Source organism: Aphidius gifuensis, linkage group LG5, assembly GCF_014905175.1.
Source record: "Aphidius gifuensis isolate YNYX2018 linkage group LG5, ASM1490517v1, whole genome shotgun sequence".
In the NCBI taxonomy this organism is placed as follows: domain Eukaryota; kingdom Metazoa; phylum Arthropoda; class Insecta; order Hymenoptera; family Braconidae; genus Aphidius; species Aphidius gifuensis.
The window spans coordinates 5,720,146-5,739,616 of record NC_057792.1 but is presented as its reverse complement, the minus strand read 5'-3'; the positions used below and the strand labels follow the sequence as shown (position 1 = coordinate 5,739,616).

Below are 19,471 nucleotides of genomic sequence, written 5' to 3'. Positions count from 1 at the left end.
TTTTTTAATTCTGGCGAATTATTTGAATGGCACCATTAATGATAACAGAATAAATTGAAAAAAAAAAATAATAATAATTATTGAATAATCTCTTGTAAGACAACGATGAAAAAAAAAAAATAATAATATTATAAATTGTACATTTTTATAAACAATTTTGTATTCTATACATATTTGTATTCGAAAAAAATTCAAACAATAACGCGCAATAGCAATCGTTGAATATTTATACAGATATATAATTTATATTTATATATAAAAAGACATATTTGTCCTTGTTTATCATTCATCCCCGTCTCTTTGGCTGATCGTCTATCATTTAATTAATTTTTTTTTCATTTATCACGTACAAACACTCTCAGTACGTATCTTTATCATTTTTTTTTTTTTGCATAAATTGTTTTATTTTTCCCGGAATGCATAAATCAATGAAAAAAAAAAAAAAAAATAGAAATTTTAACTGCAAATTATTAACGAGCTATCTGTAAGTAGCAATAATAAAAAAAAAATATATATATATCTTTAACTTGACTGAAGGCACGAGATAATTTATCGCAAAAAAAAAAAAATAATAATAATAAAATTAACTGAGATTCATTAATAAATTTAATATATATATATAATATATAAAAAAAAAAATCTATTATTAAAATTGAGATTACATCTCATTTTTAATAATAATAATAATAATAGCTTAAAAAAAAACCTTAAATTCTAAATGAATATTTTCAAGTCATCATAATTTCATTTCCCACAAGACAATATGTGCATCATTACTATTTGGTTCTTTGTAAGCAGCAGCCTTGGTATTTTTATCTGATAAAAATGGTTGTTGTTGTTGATGATTTGAAGTATTAAGTTGTCGCCAATTAACATAACCACGTCCACCCATTAATGTTAATACAGTACGTTTAGGTTGTTCAATTTGTTGTTGTGTTTTACTATTACTATTACCATTATTATTGTTGTTGTTGTTGCTATTATTGCTATTGATGTTTATTCTTTTAGTTGTACCAGTTGTTTTATTATTCAATATTCTAACTTGAGTATTATTATTTTCATTATTGTTATTGTTAATAATAATATTATTATTACTATTTGTATTTGGTACTTCCAAATTAAATGTTGTTCTAATTGTTCTACTAGTTGTACTACTATTTCTTGATAATTTACCATTTTTATTATTAATATTTTCTTCAGAACCAGATGATGTATATAATGAACTAGCATGTGAATCAACTGACCAATTTGATAAATCTAATGATCTTGGTCTTGTTATTTTCATTTTTAATCTTCTATCTAATGTATTAACTTTATTAGGTATTGCTGCTAATTCTGGATCACTTCTTCTTAAACTTTCATATATTGGATCAATACCAGAATTATTATCATTATCATAATCTTTAAGATGCATTAATTCACTATATAAACCATAAACATCACAATTTTCACCAGAACTTTGTGAGCTTGTTATTGATGTTGATAATAAACCATTTGTTGTTGTATTATTTGATAATACACCACCAAAACCACGTGGTAATGTTTTTGAACCACGATAATCATTATCTTTATTACGTTTACGTCTTAATGCAACTGGACTACCAGATAAATGTTGTTTTAATTTATCAACATTATATGAAAATGATGATGATGATGCTGTTGATGATGCTGCTGATGATTCATTTATAATACTATTTGTACGATTACGTTGATTTGTTTCATCTTCAGCTTGTTGATTTTTTAATTGTTGTAATTCAATTTCTTGATCATTATTATTTATAATTTGTTCATCTTTACCACTTGTTATCCAATTTTTATTATTTTGTATTGCAAGAAGAAATGTTATTGGTCCAAAATGTGCATGATATGATATATTAACACGTCCACTTATTATTGGTACACCTTCTAATCTTGGTAATGGTATTGTTAAACTAATACCAACATTTGTACCAACCCAAAGTAAACCTTTACATGCCATTAATGCTGTAACTGTTACACTTAATTGTGAATTATTATTATCATTACTATTACTACAGTTATTTGATGATGATGATGCTGATAATTTATCAAGTATTGATGATTTAGTAACTCTTAATATATTTGATGCAATATTAATATCTTGTAAATGTTTAAATGTTTCAGTATGATATAAACAAACAGTACTTGAATTTTTTAATGCAACCCATAAACCAACACCTGAATGTGCCATTAATTTAACATTACCAAGATGTTCATGTTGTACACTAAAATTTTTAATAATTTCACCAGTTAAACCAGATAATACCCATACTTTTTTACCACATGCAGCATATACTGTTGAATTTATTGGCATTAAACAAGCTACGGGATCATTACCCAATGTTATTATTGATGTATCAGATGTTATTCCCCATGTACCATCAATTTGTCGTTTATAAATAATAAGTGTACCATTACCAAGTGCAACAAATACATTATCACAATGATATTTAATTTGTATAACAGAACCATTAACTGTTAAATTACATATTTCTTCATGTTTTTCTGGTTCACTTGCTGAATATATTATTATTTTACGTGAATCAGTACCCATCCATACTTGATCACCACATTTTATTGTATTATTATTATTTGTATTATCATAACCACGTATAAATTCAATAGCAGCAACACGTGTTTCAAATAAATCAAATGTACTAACTTTTTTTAATGTTATTGCTGATGAATTTGTTGATGTTGATTGATTAAATACAGTAACATGACTTGATACACCATCACCAGTACATATCCATAAATATGATTGTGGATTTCTTGTTGATCTTCTACGTGTTGGTTTTGGATTTTGAGTTGTATAATAACAACCACATCTAACTTCTGATTTATGTTGTGAATGATATACTGATTGTGAACTAACAAATAATGGCATTTTTGTTGATGGTCGTTGTTCTTGTTCTGGTACTTCCCATGATGGTGAATTATTTGGATCAAGTGCTAATTGTGCTAATCGTAATTCTGTTATCCAGTCTTTTTTAACTAATGGATTATCTGTTTGAAATGTATACATTTGTCCTTGTTTTGTCATTAATTGTAAACAACAACTATCAGCCCATATCATATCTTCATCTTTTTGTTGTATTGATGATTGTATTGATTGTAATATTTGTTTTGTTGTTGCTACTGTCATTCCCTATGAAAAAAAATAAATAAATAAAAACCAGAAATTTTAAATCTAAATAAATTCTATTTACCAATTATAAAGATAATAAAAATTATTACCTCGTATGTTCCCTTGAGTTGTGTTACGAGGTCACTTATCCTTGATACAACCTCGTAATCATGCATAAGATCATTCATCTCAGCACAAATACTGTCGGCACCAGCTTGACTACTCTCATTCATTCCACCACTTTTTTCTGACTTTAAACTACCGCCTTTGTTTAATCCCGCCGTGAGTAAACGACTTAATGTTGGTGATGTACTAGTGTCTTGAATCTACATATTATAAATATATAATTAATTTAAATGACAATAAATAACATTAAATTTATTTATTTATTTATTTATTAACCTCAATGTCGGACACTGGATACGTCCATTTAAGCGTTAATCTTTCACTACTTGAAAAATCATCAATTGATCTTGGTGTAACTGATACACAAACAACAAGATCATTTAATAGCAGTAATCTTCGACGTTTTGATTTTGTTATCATTCCATTTTGATTAAATTCTAATTGTGTAACATTATCTTCACGAATTAAATAACGTGATGATGAAGAAAGTGGACGATGTGATAATTTTCCTGATACATGACGTAACATTTCTTTAAATGCTTGAAATTGTTCAGCTTCACGTTTTCTTTCATTTAACATTTCAGCAAGACTTTCTAGTTGTGTTAAAGCCAATTGTAATGACATACGATCATCATGACCTTGTGGTGTATGTTTTAAAAGATCCTTAAAATTAAAAATTTAATATTAATTAAGAATTTTTTATATTGACAAACAATTACATGTTAATAAAATTAAATCATATATTTTGTTTTTTTTTTTACCTGAAGAAATAGTATAAATTGAGGAAATCTTTGTACTGGTTTTACCATTAATCCAAAAAATGAAAGTCTATCATGGGCACTTATTTGTTTTACCTTAAAAAAATCATTTAAAGCTGTTTTTCTTTTAGATTCTTGTTTAGCTAAATCCATTGCAACGGAAAAATTATTAATAAATCCACTATAAATATCTAGTACAATTGCTTTACTAAAATTAGCAACAAAAACATCACCCAATTTTTCATCTTTATCCCATGATCTAACACATTCAGCTAATGCAATTCTAAATAATGTATGACACTGTAATATTTCTGGTAAACGATGAAACAATGTTGCTATTTTAGTTTGACTCAATACTGGTGGTGATGATTCTTCCAATTGTTTTTTATAATCCTGAAAAAAGAAAAAAAAATATATACCTATATAAAAACAAGTCAATAATTTAAGTTGTTATTATTATTATTGACATAATTAAATATAATGAAATGTTTGCGAGAGATATAAAATTAAAATAATAAAAAAAACTAACATTAACAAGTCTTTGTAGTGTAGCAACATAGCTATTTTCTGAATGAACAATAGCAGCAACAATATGACGTCGTTTTAATTGTTGTGGTGTCAGATTGGGTGGTGCTGGTGGTAATGTTGGTGGTGCTTGACGTCTATGATGTATACATTGAAACTGCATCATTGCTGTAGCACTAGCTGACGTTGACACACTTGATCCTGTCACGTAACTCTCCTCTTCAACCTAATTTATTTAACAAAGAGAATTAAAACAAAAAGAAAAAAAACAATTGATTAAAAATATGTAAAATAAATTATATACTAAGTGTACATGCACGAGTACAATGGAAAAATTGAATTGAATATTAAATTAAATATTTACCTCTGTTAAACGAGACATTGGTGAAATATGTGTTGATGGAGATTGTTGAATTGGCGTTGATGATAAAGGTGATGATTGTTGTTGTTGTTGTTGATGTTGTTGTTTAACTGGACTACATAATAATGCAGTTGATGTATCAGATGATGATGAATCAATATCATATTGATGTGTTGATCCACGTCTAATGCTAAACCATCTTGATAATCTACCTTGATTATTAACACCACTATCAATTGGTGTTTCATTTGTCGTATTATTCAGTCTTATATTTTGTGATCTCCATTTATCACATAATGTTTTAGCTTTATGTAATGTATTACGTAATTGACAATTACTTTTAACACTAATATTACTTTTTTCACTTTCATCATCTGATGAATGTTCATGATCAGATGCTGAACACCATGAATCTTCACTTTTAATTGAATGACCTGATGCATTTGAATTTGTTGCTTCAAGTACTGTATGTTGTGGTGATTGTTGTGGCTGTTGTTGTTGTTGTATTTGTTGTTGTGGTTGAGGTTTTTGATCTTGACGTTTTGTTATTGTCTCCATTCTTGCTGTTCCACCTACGTCATCCCAAGATTGACACCTCGATCTTGGCTCATCTAATAAATATAAATATATATTTTAAGTATTTCTAATTAATCACTCAATATGTAGATAAATAATAAACTATAGTAAGAAAAAAAATAATATTTTTCGATATCGAAAAACACCATATTTAGAAATAAGACTTCCTACAGGTTGTTTCTTGTATGTGCCCCCGGGAGAAACTTGAAATACAACTAGATATATATACCTATTCGCATTTAATCGTTCACGAGTTTATTTCTCAATGCAATAACAACAGCAGCTTGTCGTTTGACTGGCCAACTATCAGAGTGTGAGAGAAAAATATGAATTTAAAAAAGTATGACTCGTCGTCGTTGTTAGAAACACATACACAATTTAAAAAAAAAAAAATAGTTCTACCATTACAGTTGGCTTGTAATCTGCTTGACAATAATGTCTGTGTGATTTAAAAAAAAAAAACATATGTATATATGTATTAAATAGTTTGTACATAGACAAGTCAATAAGTAGATATATAGTAAAATAATATACAAGCAGGTCCAGCACACGCTTGACCAAGCAATTCTTGATGGATTTAAGTTTCCCCTCTTACAAATATTAATATGTGTATGTACACTCGTTCATCGAATGACGGAAGTATCTATTTATAAGATATATATATGCATGTTGCAACAAACAACAATATTATATAAAAAAAAAAAACACACACAAAATTATTACTATCAAGTTTTAGGTACAAGATAATTTTATTTATATATGAGTATATTATATTTCTTGGGTATACATCAACATTGACATTCGGGGAAATTTTTTTAATTTTTTTTTATATTAAACTTGTGTATATGCAATGTTAGAAACGTGGGAATTATAATGCGGGTACTAGGCTCTATAAAGTAATTTAGCTTCGTTAGACAAACGGATGTCATACGGATATACAGACACACAAAATTGAAATCAATTTTTTTTTTTTAAAAACTTTTTTATGTGTATTATGGTTTTTTTTTTATTAATTTTCATCTTTGTTTTAATACGGATTTTTTAATGCAGCTTCCTCATTGACTAAGCAGGTAATATTCCACAACTCTATTTTATTATAACTTGGCCTCGAATTGTGAGAAAAAAAAAACGATAATTGTTTCAGTACAAATATGTGAGTTGAAAAAAAAAATCACTGATCATTGTTTAATATGTTTTTTATACATCACAAGATGTATTATAAACAATTACGATTAAAAAAATAAATAAATTGAAATAGATTTTTTAATATTATATTGAAAAATATAAAATCTATTTTATATTTTCTAAATTTTTTTGTAGTTTATATATTATAAAAAAAATAATAATAGCTTTTATTTTCTAAAAGGTTTACTTTTAAAGAAATTTAATTTTAATTTCTTTTTTTTTTTTTATAAATCAAATATAGTGTGAGTGTGTATGTTGTGAAGAGATAAAAAAGATAAGACTTTTTTTTTTTTTTTTAAATCGTCTACATAATATTACACCTATAAAATAACTCATAAACCTTGGACTTGGAATAGACTTGATTTTTTTTTTTACATATTACTGTAAAACTATTTAAAAAAAAAAAAAAATTAATATGATTAAATAAATAAATAAACAAATTGAAAAATAAACCAATAAAATTATTGAAATTTAAAAAAGTAAATAAATTTAAAAAAATATAGAAAATAAGCTAATAAAAATAAACAATTTAGAAAATAAATTAGCAAATAAACTAATAAATTAAAAAATTAATCAATTAATCAATAATTAATTTAATAAATTAATGAAAATGAATGAACAAATTGATGAAAAAAAAAAAAAACAAATGACTAAGCAAATAAAATTCAAATATAACCGTATTAATCAATAAATTAATCAACTAATAAATTAACAATTAATCAAACTAACCAATAAATGAAATAATAAATAAACAAATTTAAATAATAATAAATAAAAACCAGAATGATCAGGCTTTCACGTTTATATTTCAACTCACTTGCTCACAATTTTAATCTTTTTTGCTTGATTTCTTGGCAAGATGTGCAATATACGTATGTCACGTTAGCTTTCTCATGTGCAAACATAAAAGGGTTGTTAAAAAATCAACCAAATATCATGTTTTATACATCAATATAATATTTTCGTTATATTTTAAACATCAAAATACATAGCAAAATATCAATTTAAACTCAATATAATATTTAACCACTATTTAACCAAAAGAAAAAAAAAAAAATAGTACAATATTATGTATCATGTAAAGTCCAAAACCTCAATATTAAATACACATATACACAACACCATGTGAGGGTAACTTGAGTCTTATTACTGGTGTTTCAGCTCATGACTTTTTTTTCTTTAGCCTCCTCATTTATTTCCACCTCCAACAAATGTATATAAATTTTTTCTTTTTTTTTTTTTTTCTCTCATATAAGCTCAGTATGACTTCAATACATTTATATACACATTGTGTGTTATTCCCTTCCATAATATATTTAATTTTTTTTTTTTTTTTTTTAAATTTTCTATCTGTGTTTGGAGCATGAATTAACTCTTTTTTTTTTATATAAATTTCTTTCTCTCTTTATTTATTTATTAATTTATTTTTTTATATACAAACATGCACGCACAAACTCACGCACCCATCATCATCATCATCATCATCATGTCTATCTATATTTTTATATACGAAATAAGAAATTGTACGAGATGCCATTGTCCTTAAAAATACAACGTGTGGGTATACGATGCGGTGCACGCGCCACACAACATAAATGGCTATGTTACTTTTTAATTTATTTATTTTTTTTTTATAATAATTTTAATAAATAAAATAAATAATAATAAATATACTAAACAAAAGAGTCAATTGATTGAATAAATGATGAGATACAATGAATTTCCGGATGTTTGACTTAGTCAATGATTTTATTTTTTTTTTTATTCATATACGCGTGTGTGATTTAAATTTTTAAAAGCCATTTTTTATTATTATTATTTTTATTTATATATATGATTTTTTTATAATAGAGCATTAGATATATATGACGAGTATATGCAACAGGCGGTTTATGAAATGCATGTAATGTCACACTGATATATAGAAGAAAAAAAAAATTACAGTGTCACGTGTGTGTGGCTTTTGTCCACACAAAAAAGGGGACAACAACAATAGAATATGTATGTGTTTATTTATTTATTTATTTATTTATATTCCCAACAGATTACTCCATTAACAGGGAACAGAGTTACAAAATTTATAACAATATTTTTACATTATAATATAAGATTTAGAAAATTTAAAATATACATATAAATAGTTTGAGATATATTGTTTAGACGAAGTAAATAAGAGTATTAATTTTTTTATTTGAAAGGAATAATTTAATGGTTTATTTTTTAGTTTAATTATGCGGGTACAATAACGTCCTTTGCCAAGTTAAATAAACCAACTTCCGGTATTTAAATTATTTGCCATTCGATGGGTCATTCCCACTGGTGTATTTTATATATATTATTATACAAAATTAGAATTTAAACATTAAAATTTATTTATTAATATAACTTTAAATGAAAAAGAAAAACAACTTTTTTTTTTTTGTATATTTTTTTAGTATAAATTTAGAAAGCTTTCGTGTTTATGTCTCTTTTTTTTTTTTTAAATATTTCTTGTGTAAATTGTCATTGAAATTTAAATGAAAAAAAATTATTTTTATATTTGTTTTGGACAAATAATTTCAAGTGTCCATTTACCAATTGCCTTGAATACAACGACATAAGAGTACTCAAGTTCCAATGGTATTATTGCCAAAAGAAAAAAAAAAAAATAATAATAAAAAAAAGGTGAAAGAAACTCTTTTGCAAGGTGAGGAGATTTTATTATTATTATATATTACTTGTTTTATTAGTTCTTGTGAATTCAGAGGATAAAAAAATAAAATGAGTTTTAAAAAATGCTCAAAGTTGTAAGTCCTCTGAGAGAGAAACTCATGGTGAACTTGGGATTTATTTAGTATTCCCTCAACCAAGGTCTGGCAACGTTGCGACTGTCTAGTTTAAAAATCACCATGGGTGTCATTCCCTTTCCTCATTTTAACATCTTCCCTTCTTCGGGCATTTGCCACCAACAACACCACCACCACTATCATCAGGATATCATTTTTTTTTGATACAATTTTTTTCTATCATAATTTGATATTTCGTTTCATTTATAATTTCGATTTTGTTTCATTTCGATTTCGAATGCTTTTCGAATTTTTTTTTTTTTACATATATTTATATACAGCTTCTATTCTTGTATGAGTAGCTTTATATTCAAACATGCATAAATTTCAACAAGACTAGAATTAGATCAAAGCTCAATGCACCAAAAAAAATACATGAAAAAATAATTTAATTAAATTAATTTAACTCACATTTAATAAGAACTACTCCATTTTGCATTTCTTCCATTATTATTATTTAATTTATTAATTGTTTTTAAATAAATATTATCAGCCTCCTCCGTTATGTAAATCCCTGGAGGAGGCTGCCCTGAGGATTCACTGTGATTATTATTTAAAAAAAAAAAATTTCTATGTCTCTAATCACTCACACTAAACTTGGCAATTTTATATTAATATAATAATTTTTTTTTTTTAAATAAATAAAACACAATATAATATGAAAAATAAAAAAATTCTTTTATATTTATTTTTAATTCCTTTGTAAATTCAAGGCCGGTTAAAATTTATTATTTAAATGAAAAAAAAAAATCTACAACAATTTTTAAAAATAAAATATATAAAATTAATAAATAATTAAATACACGTGTTTATAAAATTTATAATTAAAGCTTTAATTAAAAAAAAAAAAAAAATTTTTAATATATTGTATATTTATTTATGAGTAAAAAATATATTGCATGATGGCGGTTGTTCGTTCTACGGGCTTCGCGGTTCGCGCACTGAGGGAGGTTGAATAGCCGAACGGAAATAGTAGTGGGGGGAGGGGAATTTTAAAGAGTATTTTTTATATAAATATATATATATTGTATTTTATGTATTTGTGTTTGTAAAACTATACATATAACAATGATTGTTTGAGTGTATTTGAGAGATATGTTGAATGAAGAAAAGAGGGGAAATATTGCAATGGAATGGAGCCAGACTCTCCAAGAGTAAAGAGGATAATATTATATAAAAATAATATTATATATATATATTAAAGAGACAAGAATATGAGAATTGTTTAAAACTTTTAGAGATGGCGCCAGTTTATGATGGACCAAAAAGAAAAAAAAAATCGAAATTCGAAAAAAAAATATTTCGAAATGATTTATTTCGAAAAATGTAATTGTTTTTTTTTTTTGAGCTGATATATGTCTGGTTTATCTTCACTTCCAATGTGTTGCGATATGTAAATCATTTAATTTAATAGAAATAAAAATTTATAAATTAAAAAAAAAAAAAAAACATTGAAAATGAAACTTGAATGACAAGATGAAAAATTAATGGATTGAATAAATGAATAAAGAAAGAGTTAATAAATAAATAATAAGGTCTTTGGGTCGATAACGGCATTGGGAAAAATAAAATCAAGTTGACTAGTTGTTTAGCGAGATGGCGATGCAGTTTATTTACTTAAAATTTTATATTAAAAGTACTTTATAGTTATAGGAATAATAATAAAAAATCAACATTATTATTTCGTAATTCATAGTCAACATGAAGCAATGAGTTTGCGTAGTATTATTTTATACAGATATATGTATATATTCCCTCTCTTAATCGACATTAAAATTGTACAAGTATAAAGTGTACTTGTTGTATGACAGATACGTCTTACAGCCTCCTTCTTATATTTCTTTTAAAACCGCCCACTCTTATCCCCCATGACCCATCAACATCATCATCATCATCATCATCATCAACATCATCGTCATCAGCTATGGACTCAAACAAGGTCTACATTTCAGTACGCATTTAAATCTGTTACTATGAAGAGTTCAAAATGATTATCAAGATTATAAAATGACGCAAATTTATCAACACGTAAAATTTAGATGTAAGTATTATTTCATTTTTAAAATTATTATTCAATTGTTTATGTTTATTTATTATTTATAGGGACAGAAAATTTAACATCAAGATTTATCTGTTTGAGAAAAGAAAATGATAAATTATTTACTGGACGTAAATATTCTGCTCAAGCTGGATGGGAGTAAGTAATTTTAAATGTTTTTTTTTTTTTTTTTTCTATTTAACTATTATATTTTTTAAAATATTAATATGATTTTTTTATTGCATAGATTTATTTTACGACAGATGAAACAAGAATTTCCAACGATAATGGCTGACGTTCCTTTTCGAGTATTAAAAAAAAAGTGGTCAAATCTACTTCAACAGTACAAAGTAAGCTGTTTCTTTTGACCCCGTCTGTCAATAAATTATCTTATATAAATTTTTTATAATTATACACATGATTATATATATTAAATGTAAATTATAAATAAACTATTTATTAATATATTAATTTATAATTTAAAGGAATTAAAAAATCCAGTTATTGGTGATAAAAATAAGGCAGATGATGTATCCTGGCCATTTTACAGTGCAATTGATGAGATTGTCCTTGGTCAAGACCATCACAAATCAATGAAAAGAGAAAATATTGAGCAACCAATTGGTAATATAGAAGAAGAAGAAGAGGAGGTAGACCCCCACGAATTTCTTTGTGTGTCAGTCACACCACCCGATGAGCAAATTTCCCCTTCATGCTCACCCATTGAGACAAAATTTTTTTTACAAAATCATGATCAAAAATATTATGATGAAGATACACCAATACAAGCTCAAGAAGAATTAACAAGATCAAGGTAAAATATATATTTATTTTTTTGTTTTTTTTTTAAAATAATTATTTTGTATATTTAATTTTAGGATAAATGAAAAATTTGAATCAACGCCCACTATAAGTGTTTGTAAATTAACAAATACACGTAAAAATACGATAAATGAATCACGAATGATCCATCAAAAACAGCTGCAAATTATTCAAACTACTGTTAATCACGCAAAGCGTACAAGAGAACCACCACTTGATATAAATCATTTTAAAAAAATGAAAAAAAATCAAGATGATAATAATGATTCAATAATTATTAATAAAATTAATGAATTTTTAGATTATACTAAAAAACGTGATGAAGAAAATAAATTAATAATGCTTAAAATTTTATCAGCTGTTGAAAAAATTAGTGAAAAATTAAATTAATTTGTAATATGTAATTTAATAAATTTTATAAAAATATTTTTGTTATTTTTTTTTTTTGGATATATTAACAAAGAAATAATATATTCAGATGTGGCCAGGTTATTCATTGACTGACCTCCTGCTGACCATCACCAATAATTAACTGTCTCTTCTTCTTTTTGTGTAAGAAAGAAAGAAGAAAATAAAAAAATTTATACACGCATGAATATCGTGCAATATAATTTCGAGAAACATAGTAATGTTATTAAATATTTTTCAAGTTGCTAAGAAATGATAATATTATTGCGTCACATGTTGTGTACACTGTCTCATGATTTATATCAAACGATGCTGAATTAATAATTCATAGCAATCTGTGACATCTAAAGGTTAAACTTTTACAATTTTTTTTTGTCTTTATTTTAGTTATTATTTTAGTTTAATGTAAGTAACAATTTATTTAAAATTTCATCATGTAATTTATTTAAATTATTATTTATCTGTTATTTTTACTTTGGGAATGATTGACCGTTTAGTTTTTGAAATAATTATTTTTAAAATTGGTAATTTTTTTTGGACTTATTTAATAACAAATGAATTTGCAAATTTTATATTTTTGTTTTTAAAAAATTTTGATGTTAACGTTTTATTAAAAAATTAACTAGTCAAAATTTTATATACAACAATGATAATTGACGTAAGAAAAAAAAAAAAAAATTAAAAAAAAACAAACAAATGGACTTTACTGTTTTGTTTAAAAAATATAGCAGTTGAAAGTTAAATATTTTTGTCAATTTCAAGGATTTAAACAACTTTAAATATTCATGTTTCAAGGCTGTACGTAAATTGGACTTTAATCATCCAGTTGACTGGATTAGAAATTGTTATTTTTATTAATTATCATTTATCTCAATTGGCCCACTGACAATATAACAAAAAAAATAATCATAAACAACTTACCACCAATTTTTGATGGACTACTAAATGCACCTAGCTTTTTCCATCCTTTCCATCCTTTTTTCCATATCATTGATGCTTTATTTTTACGATGTGTACTGCCAATTAATTTTGTACACGATGATGAGGTCAATGAACTTTTACCAAGGTCTCGTCTGAGTGAACCAAGTCCCGATCTTAACATGAATAATAAAACATTAAATTTCACAATTTATATTATTATTATTTATTATTAAAAGGAGAAAATTATTATTATATTTTTATTATTATTTAATATGGATGAAAGTTTTGTTATTTGAAGCGTTGCATTCAATATATTGCCGACAAAGTGAATGATGATGATGATGATGATGGGAATCGAATGACAGTGAAAGTAAGGTATATGTGCGGTCGTGCATAAATTATCAGTAGTTACAACCAGTACATATAACAAAAATTTATAAACTATTTAATTTTTGTTTTATTATAAATACCTATAACTGGCACTGGAGCTACCACTAAAACCACTATCTAAATCACAACCAACTGGTGCCATAGAATCATCATTACATAAAAATAATGCACTAGAATTTTTTTTTCTATCATTTATTTGATGATTATCAGATAATTGACAATGCTCTTCATTATCTTCATTCATACTTGGCATAAGCATTGCTTCAACACTCAAATTTAATTCACCAAGTATACGTCTATGGCCAAATTGTACTCTTCTAACTTCTTCAGCAACCAATGAACGTCTTGACGATGATATACCCATTTGGCATTGTCTGCTAAATTATATAAAAAAAAAAAAATAATAATAAATCTCAATTAGTTACCGACAAAAGAAAAAATATAAATAATAGAAATAAAAAAATAAAATAAAAAAATTTAAAAAAGTATTTTAAAGAATATTTTAGAACAAACAATAAAGATGTTTTTTTTTTTTTTTTATTTTTATTTCTTTTAAAAAAGAAATCTATGGAAAACTAGACAATGAACGTCTTTCAAAATTTAAAAGCGTAAAAATAAAATGAACACAAGGCCACATTGTCACCAGATATTTTCCGGTGGTCCTTTTTTTTATTTTTATTTTTTTTTTCTATTTTTTGAACTAAATGGTTCTAAATGGACGCAAAAAAAAAAAAAAAAGGTAATACCAAAAAATAAACCAGCAGCAAGGGGTCTCTTCTCTCAATCATTCTATCTTTTTTATTTACAATCTTGTTCGTTTTTTAAAATAAAAAAAAAAAGTGGCTCTACCTGATCTCGGTTATCTCCTCGTAGATATTTTCTTCAGTTCCATATCGAGTAACGTATGTGTGTCGTTTAGATGGATCCCTAACAGGTGGTTTACGATGCAGGTGATATGCAGCAGCCCAATGTTGTCTTGATCCAGGATTATCCATAATATAATTTGGATAAAATATTGTTCCATTACTTGAGTATGGTCTACTTGGTCCAGGACCCTCATAACATGCATATGAATAATCTTGAATTAATTTTTGTGTATTTTTTAAATTTTGATAATTTTTAATACCACCACCAGCTCCAACAATACCACCATTATGTTGATTATGTAATTGTTCATTTTTAGGTGGTGGATATGGTGGTGGTGGTGGAAATTCAAGATTAACACAACGTGTTGATGATACTGATGGTACTGATAAACATGTACCAGAACAACCAGAATTTCCTGAAGCCATTTTTCATTGTTGTATTAAATTCATTAATTTAATAATCCTGCAAAATAATCAACAAACATTAATACTCATATTTAAAAAAAATATATAATCTTTATATTCTAAGAATTTAAATTTTATCAACATCATACTTATCATTGATGATTCATTTAAAAAAAAAACATTTTAACAGTTTTTATTTATCTTAAAAAAAAAAAGGTTTTTCTTTTCAATTTTTTTTAATTATTAAATAACCATATGAAGTTTAAATTATTAATTAAATTTTCATGTTATTTATTCATTTATTTATAAAAAAAAAAAATAATAATTAATATCAACAAACCTTTTGACACTTGCATCTTCAATTTCATTGAGTTTATTTTTAATCTGTTGCTTTTTTTTTAAATTTAAATTGTTGTTATTAAAATAATAATTTATAAAACGATTTGCTAAGGGGGATCTTTTATTAAATTCACTGCTTGTTGTCAGAGTTGATAGCTTAGCACTCGACCATTGTTAGAAAGAAAACGAGCACGAGCACGAACGCCCCTTCTTGCTCCTTATGAAAGATCTCAAAAAAAAGAATATAATAATAATGAAAAAATAAAAAAATATAATAATAAGACCGGTCAACTGGCTATTTCATATTTCCCACACTTGCACCAGTATATTAATTTTTTTTTTTTTTTTTTACTATCAAATATATAACACTTGTTTATTTTATTTATTATAATTATATTTTTTTATTTTTATTTGTAATTCAATGCTTTAGCTTATGAATCACACATACACACAAACACACACAACACTTCACTTTAAATTGAAAAAAATATTATCAATAATTTATAAATAATTGATATATTTTTATTTAAATAATTAAACTCACATTAAAGATTTAGGAAAAAAAAAAAAATGATAAACCGGTTGGATGATTTTTTTGAAAATTTTGTAAAAAAAAATTCACTAACACAATTTGCATAATACAAATATTATTAACAACAATATAAATAAATGATAAATAATAAAAAAAAAAAATTTATTAAACTAATAATTTATAAAATTAAGTGTAAAATTTTCAGTCACGAATTTAGAAAACAAGCCAACACTAACACTTGTGTAAAAAAAAAAAAATATTATCAATTTTCTTAGACGCTGTATTTCAGACACATGTACACATACAAATTTGAGATATATAAAATGTATAAAATGCTCTTTTAGTTTTAATGGTGTATATATATATATTGAAGAACGTTAAATTCCATAAGAGCTTGTTCACAACACCGAGAAACTAATGGAGTGTGCAGCACGAGTGCCCTGAGCAACTGAGACTTTTAAGTTTCGGGGGCAACTTGCGGATGGCCTCTGTCTTATTTTTTTTTTTTATATTTATTTTTTCTTATAAATTTTTATATGTGTGTGTGTGTTTATTTTAAATACACAACACCATGAAGATAAATCCCCATAAAGGCAAAATATCTTGCTCTCTTCTTGCTCTTCTTCTTTTGATTATTATTATTATTTTTTGTTCGGTAAGTGGTCAACCAGTAGGGGCACCACAAAAATCCAAGAAGTTGAGTAAAATATTATACCGACAGGGGGCATCCTGCTACAGTAAATATATAATTTTTCCAAGAATAATTAATTATATCCATTTAAAAAATTAAAACACTCATTCATTTCTATTTTTAAAATTTTTTTATATAATGATTATAATTTTTATTTACATTTGGAATTTGTATTTTTTCTTTATCTCTTATTATGATGAATATTTTTTTTTTTTAGGTAATCATGTTTGGGTTATCAGTTGACTTTTTTTTATCACAAAAAAATGTATTTACTTCAGACAATTTGAATAACTCTAGACAGTTGTTGAAATATTTTAAAAATGAGTGATTCAATTGAGACAATAATTAATGATATTGGAGGATTAAAATGTGGTCCTTTGTTGGAATTATCAAAACCACTTGTGGTACCACATGGAAGAATTTTAATGGGACCAGGACCAAGTAATTGTTCACCAAGAGTATTGGAATCTCTTGCTAATCCAGTTATTGGACATATGCATCTAGAAACATTTAAGGTATACACTGTATTTTAAATAGAAAAATTCAACTATTAATTAATTATTATTTTTTAGATTATGGATGATATTAAAGAGGGTTTAAAGTACGCATTTCAAACAGATAATAGATTAACACTGGCAATAAGTGGATCTGGTCATTCTGGAATGGAAGCATGCATTGATAATTTACTTGAACCTGGTGAAACAATTCTAATTATCAAAGCAGGCATATGGGGTGAACGTGCAGCTGATATGGCATCACGTATTGGTGCTAATGTAAGTAAATAAATATTTTTAATTACATTAATTAATAATGATAAATAATAATTTTATTTAATAGGTCAAATTATTAACAACTGAACTTGGAAGTGTCTTTAGCCTGGATGAACTTGAAACTTCAATGATAAAATATAAACCAGATGTTGTATTTGTTGTTCATTCTGAATCATCAACTGGACTCAAACAGCCACTCCCTGGTGTTGGTCATATTGTTCAAAAGTAAAATAATTTTTATTTTTTATTTATTTTAATTGTCATGATGAACTGATTGTTTTTTTTTTTTTTTTAAAGATATGGTGCACTACTGATTGTCGATGCGGTTGCTTCACTTGGTGGCGAGCCCTTTTTCATGGATGCGTGGAAAATTGATGCTGCTTATACCGGAAGTCAAAAAGTACTTGGCGCACCGCCTGGACTCACCCCAATTTCATTTAATTCTAGAGCAGAGTTTGTATATATATAAATCTTTATTAAGATTTTTATTTTATCTTGTTTTTTTTTTTCTTTTTTTATATACAGGAAGAAATTATTTTCACGTAAAATTAAAGTACCAGTATATTACTGGGATATGTGTCTTTTGGGAAATTATTGGAATTGTTTTAATGATGCAAAAAGAAATTATAATCATACGGTTAGTACAACACTGTTGTATGGTTTACGTGAGGCACTTGCTATGCTTGTTGAAGAGGGTCTAGAAGCTTCATGGAAAAAACATTTAAACGCATCAATAATTCTTCATGGAGAACTTGAAAAAAGGGGTTTTAAATTTTTTGTTAAAAATCCAGAACATCGATTGGTTACAGTTACTGCTATTGTTCTTCCTCCAGGTGTTGATGGTAATATTGTTGTTCGTCGAACACTTGAGAGGTATGATGAATCAATTTTTACTGTTAAATTGCATTTTAATATTTTTAAAAAAAAATTCTAAATTACCATTTAAAAATGTTAAACATTTATATAAGATTTATATTTCATCATAAATATATTTACAGATGGAACGTAGAAATATCTGGTGGACTTGGTCCAACATTTGGAAAAATATTGAGGATAGGAGTAATGGGTATTAATACAACAAATAAACATGTTAATCTCGTTCTCAATGCTCTTGATGAAGCACTTGATTATGCACAAAGCAAATTGTAATTCATTTTTTTTTTTTTTTTCCTCTTTTTTATTCAATGAAAAATAATCGACACACAATGCGTGTTTGGTTTGTTTTTTTTTTTTCTATTTTCAGCCAGTTTACGTATATAATGCTAACATGATTACGTTTTTTATATATAGATTGATCTATTTGATCGATATACATAAGTAATAATGCTTGTTACATAATTTTATAATCTAAAATTTTAAAATTAACTTATTTTTCTTGTGTCTACTTATTATTATATCCTTCTTTTTTTTTCCTCATTTTTATTTATTACTGTTTTTCTTTTTTTTTTATAATGAATATTTAGTTTGGCACAATACACAGAATTATATTTATCATCCTGTTTTAAAACGTTCAACGTTTATGAAATTATTATTATTTTTTTTTTTCAGTTTTTTTTTTTAGATACCAATTTTATATAAAAAAAAAAAAAAAAAAAAAAATTCAAATACTGCTGTGTATTCGTTCAAATTTTATCCGGCAAAAATTGAACGTTTATTGTGATATTGCATATTTTTAATTATTAAAAATTTTATCATGAGTATAATTACTCTAATTTTATACCAAATTACATTAATTAAATTTTTGCTAGTCAAATTTTAAAACAAGATAATTCATATTTTTTATATTTT

The 19,471-nt window shown here is 25.4% G+C and overlaps 3 protein-coding genes across 7 annotated transcripts; 2 read left to right on the top strand and 1 right to left on the bottom strand.

Annotated features, from left to right (window-relative positions):
* Positions 1–212: 212 nt before the first annotated feature.
* LOC122857250 (rho guanine nucleotide exchange factor 10-like protein) lies at positions 213–16,740 on the bottom strand. 5 transcript variants are annotated; one of them, XM_044159314.1, is made up of 10 exons: positions 15,692–16,740; positions 14,930–15,409; positions 14,161–14,457; positions 13,691–13,863; positions 4,919–5,526; positions 4,559–4,780; positions 4,033–4,422; positions 3,548–3,934; positions 3,256–3,471; positions 213–3,166 (listed from the first exon to the last, which is right to left on the bottom strand). In XM_044159314.1, exons 2-10 carry the CDS (start codon positions 15,370–15,372, stop codon positions 737–739), a joined length of 5,166 nt encoding a protein of 1,721 aa, XP_044015249.1. In that variant the 5' UTR covers positions 15,373–15,409; positions 15,692–16,740; the 3' UTR covers positions 213–736. The 5 variants fall into 5 exon arrangements, with proteins under 5 accessions (XP_044015249.1, XP_044015250.1, XP_044015251.1 ...); XM_044159315.1 differs by having other exon boundaries at positions 14,161–14,454; positions 15,692–16,268; XM_044159316.1 differs by lacking the exons at positions 13,691–13,863; positions 14,161–14,457; positions 14,930–15,409; positions 15,692–16,740 and adding an exon at positions 9,913–10,448.
* Positions 11,151–13,464, top strand: LOC122857251. Its single transcript, XM_044159320.1, has 5 exons — positions 11,151–11,542; positions 11,605–11,698; positions 11,787–11,889; positions 12,025–12,353; positions 12,418–13,464. Exons 1-5 carry the CDS (start codon positions 11,509–11,511, stop codon positions 12,749–12,751), a joined length of 894 nt encoding a protein of 297 aa, XP_044015255.1. The 5' UTR covers positions 11,151–11,508; the 3' UTR covers positions 12,752–13,464.
* A 145-nt stretch (positions 16,741–16,885) lies between the features above and the next one.
* Positions 16,886–19,052, top strand: LOC122857247 (alanine--glyoxylate aminotransferase). Its single transcript, XM_044159313.1, has 7 exons — positions 16,886–16,959; positions 17,131–17,428; positions 17,486–17,686; positions 17,751–17,908; positions 17,981–18,136; positions 18,209–18,556; positions 18,682–19,052. The coding sequence occupies exons 2-7, from the start codon at positions 17,234–17,236 to the stop codon at positions 18,830–18,832; spliced, it is 1,209 nt and encodes a 402-aa protein (XP_044015248.1). The 5' UTR covers positions 16,886–16,959; positions 17,131–17,233; the 3' UTR covers positions 18,833–19,052.
* The last annotated feature ends 419 nt before the right edge of the window (positions 19,053–19,471 follow it).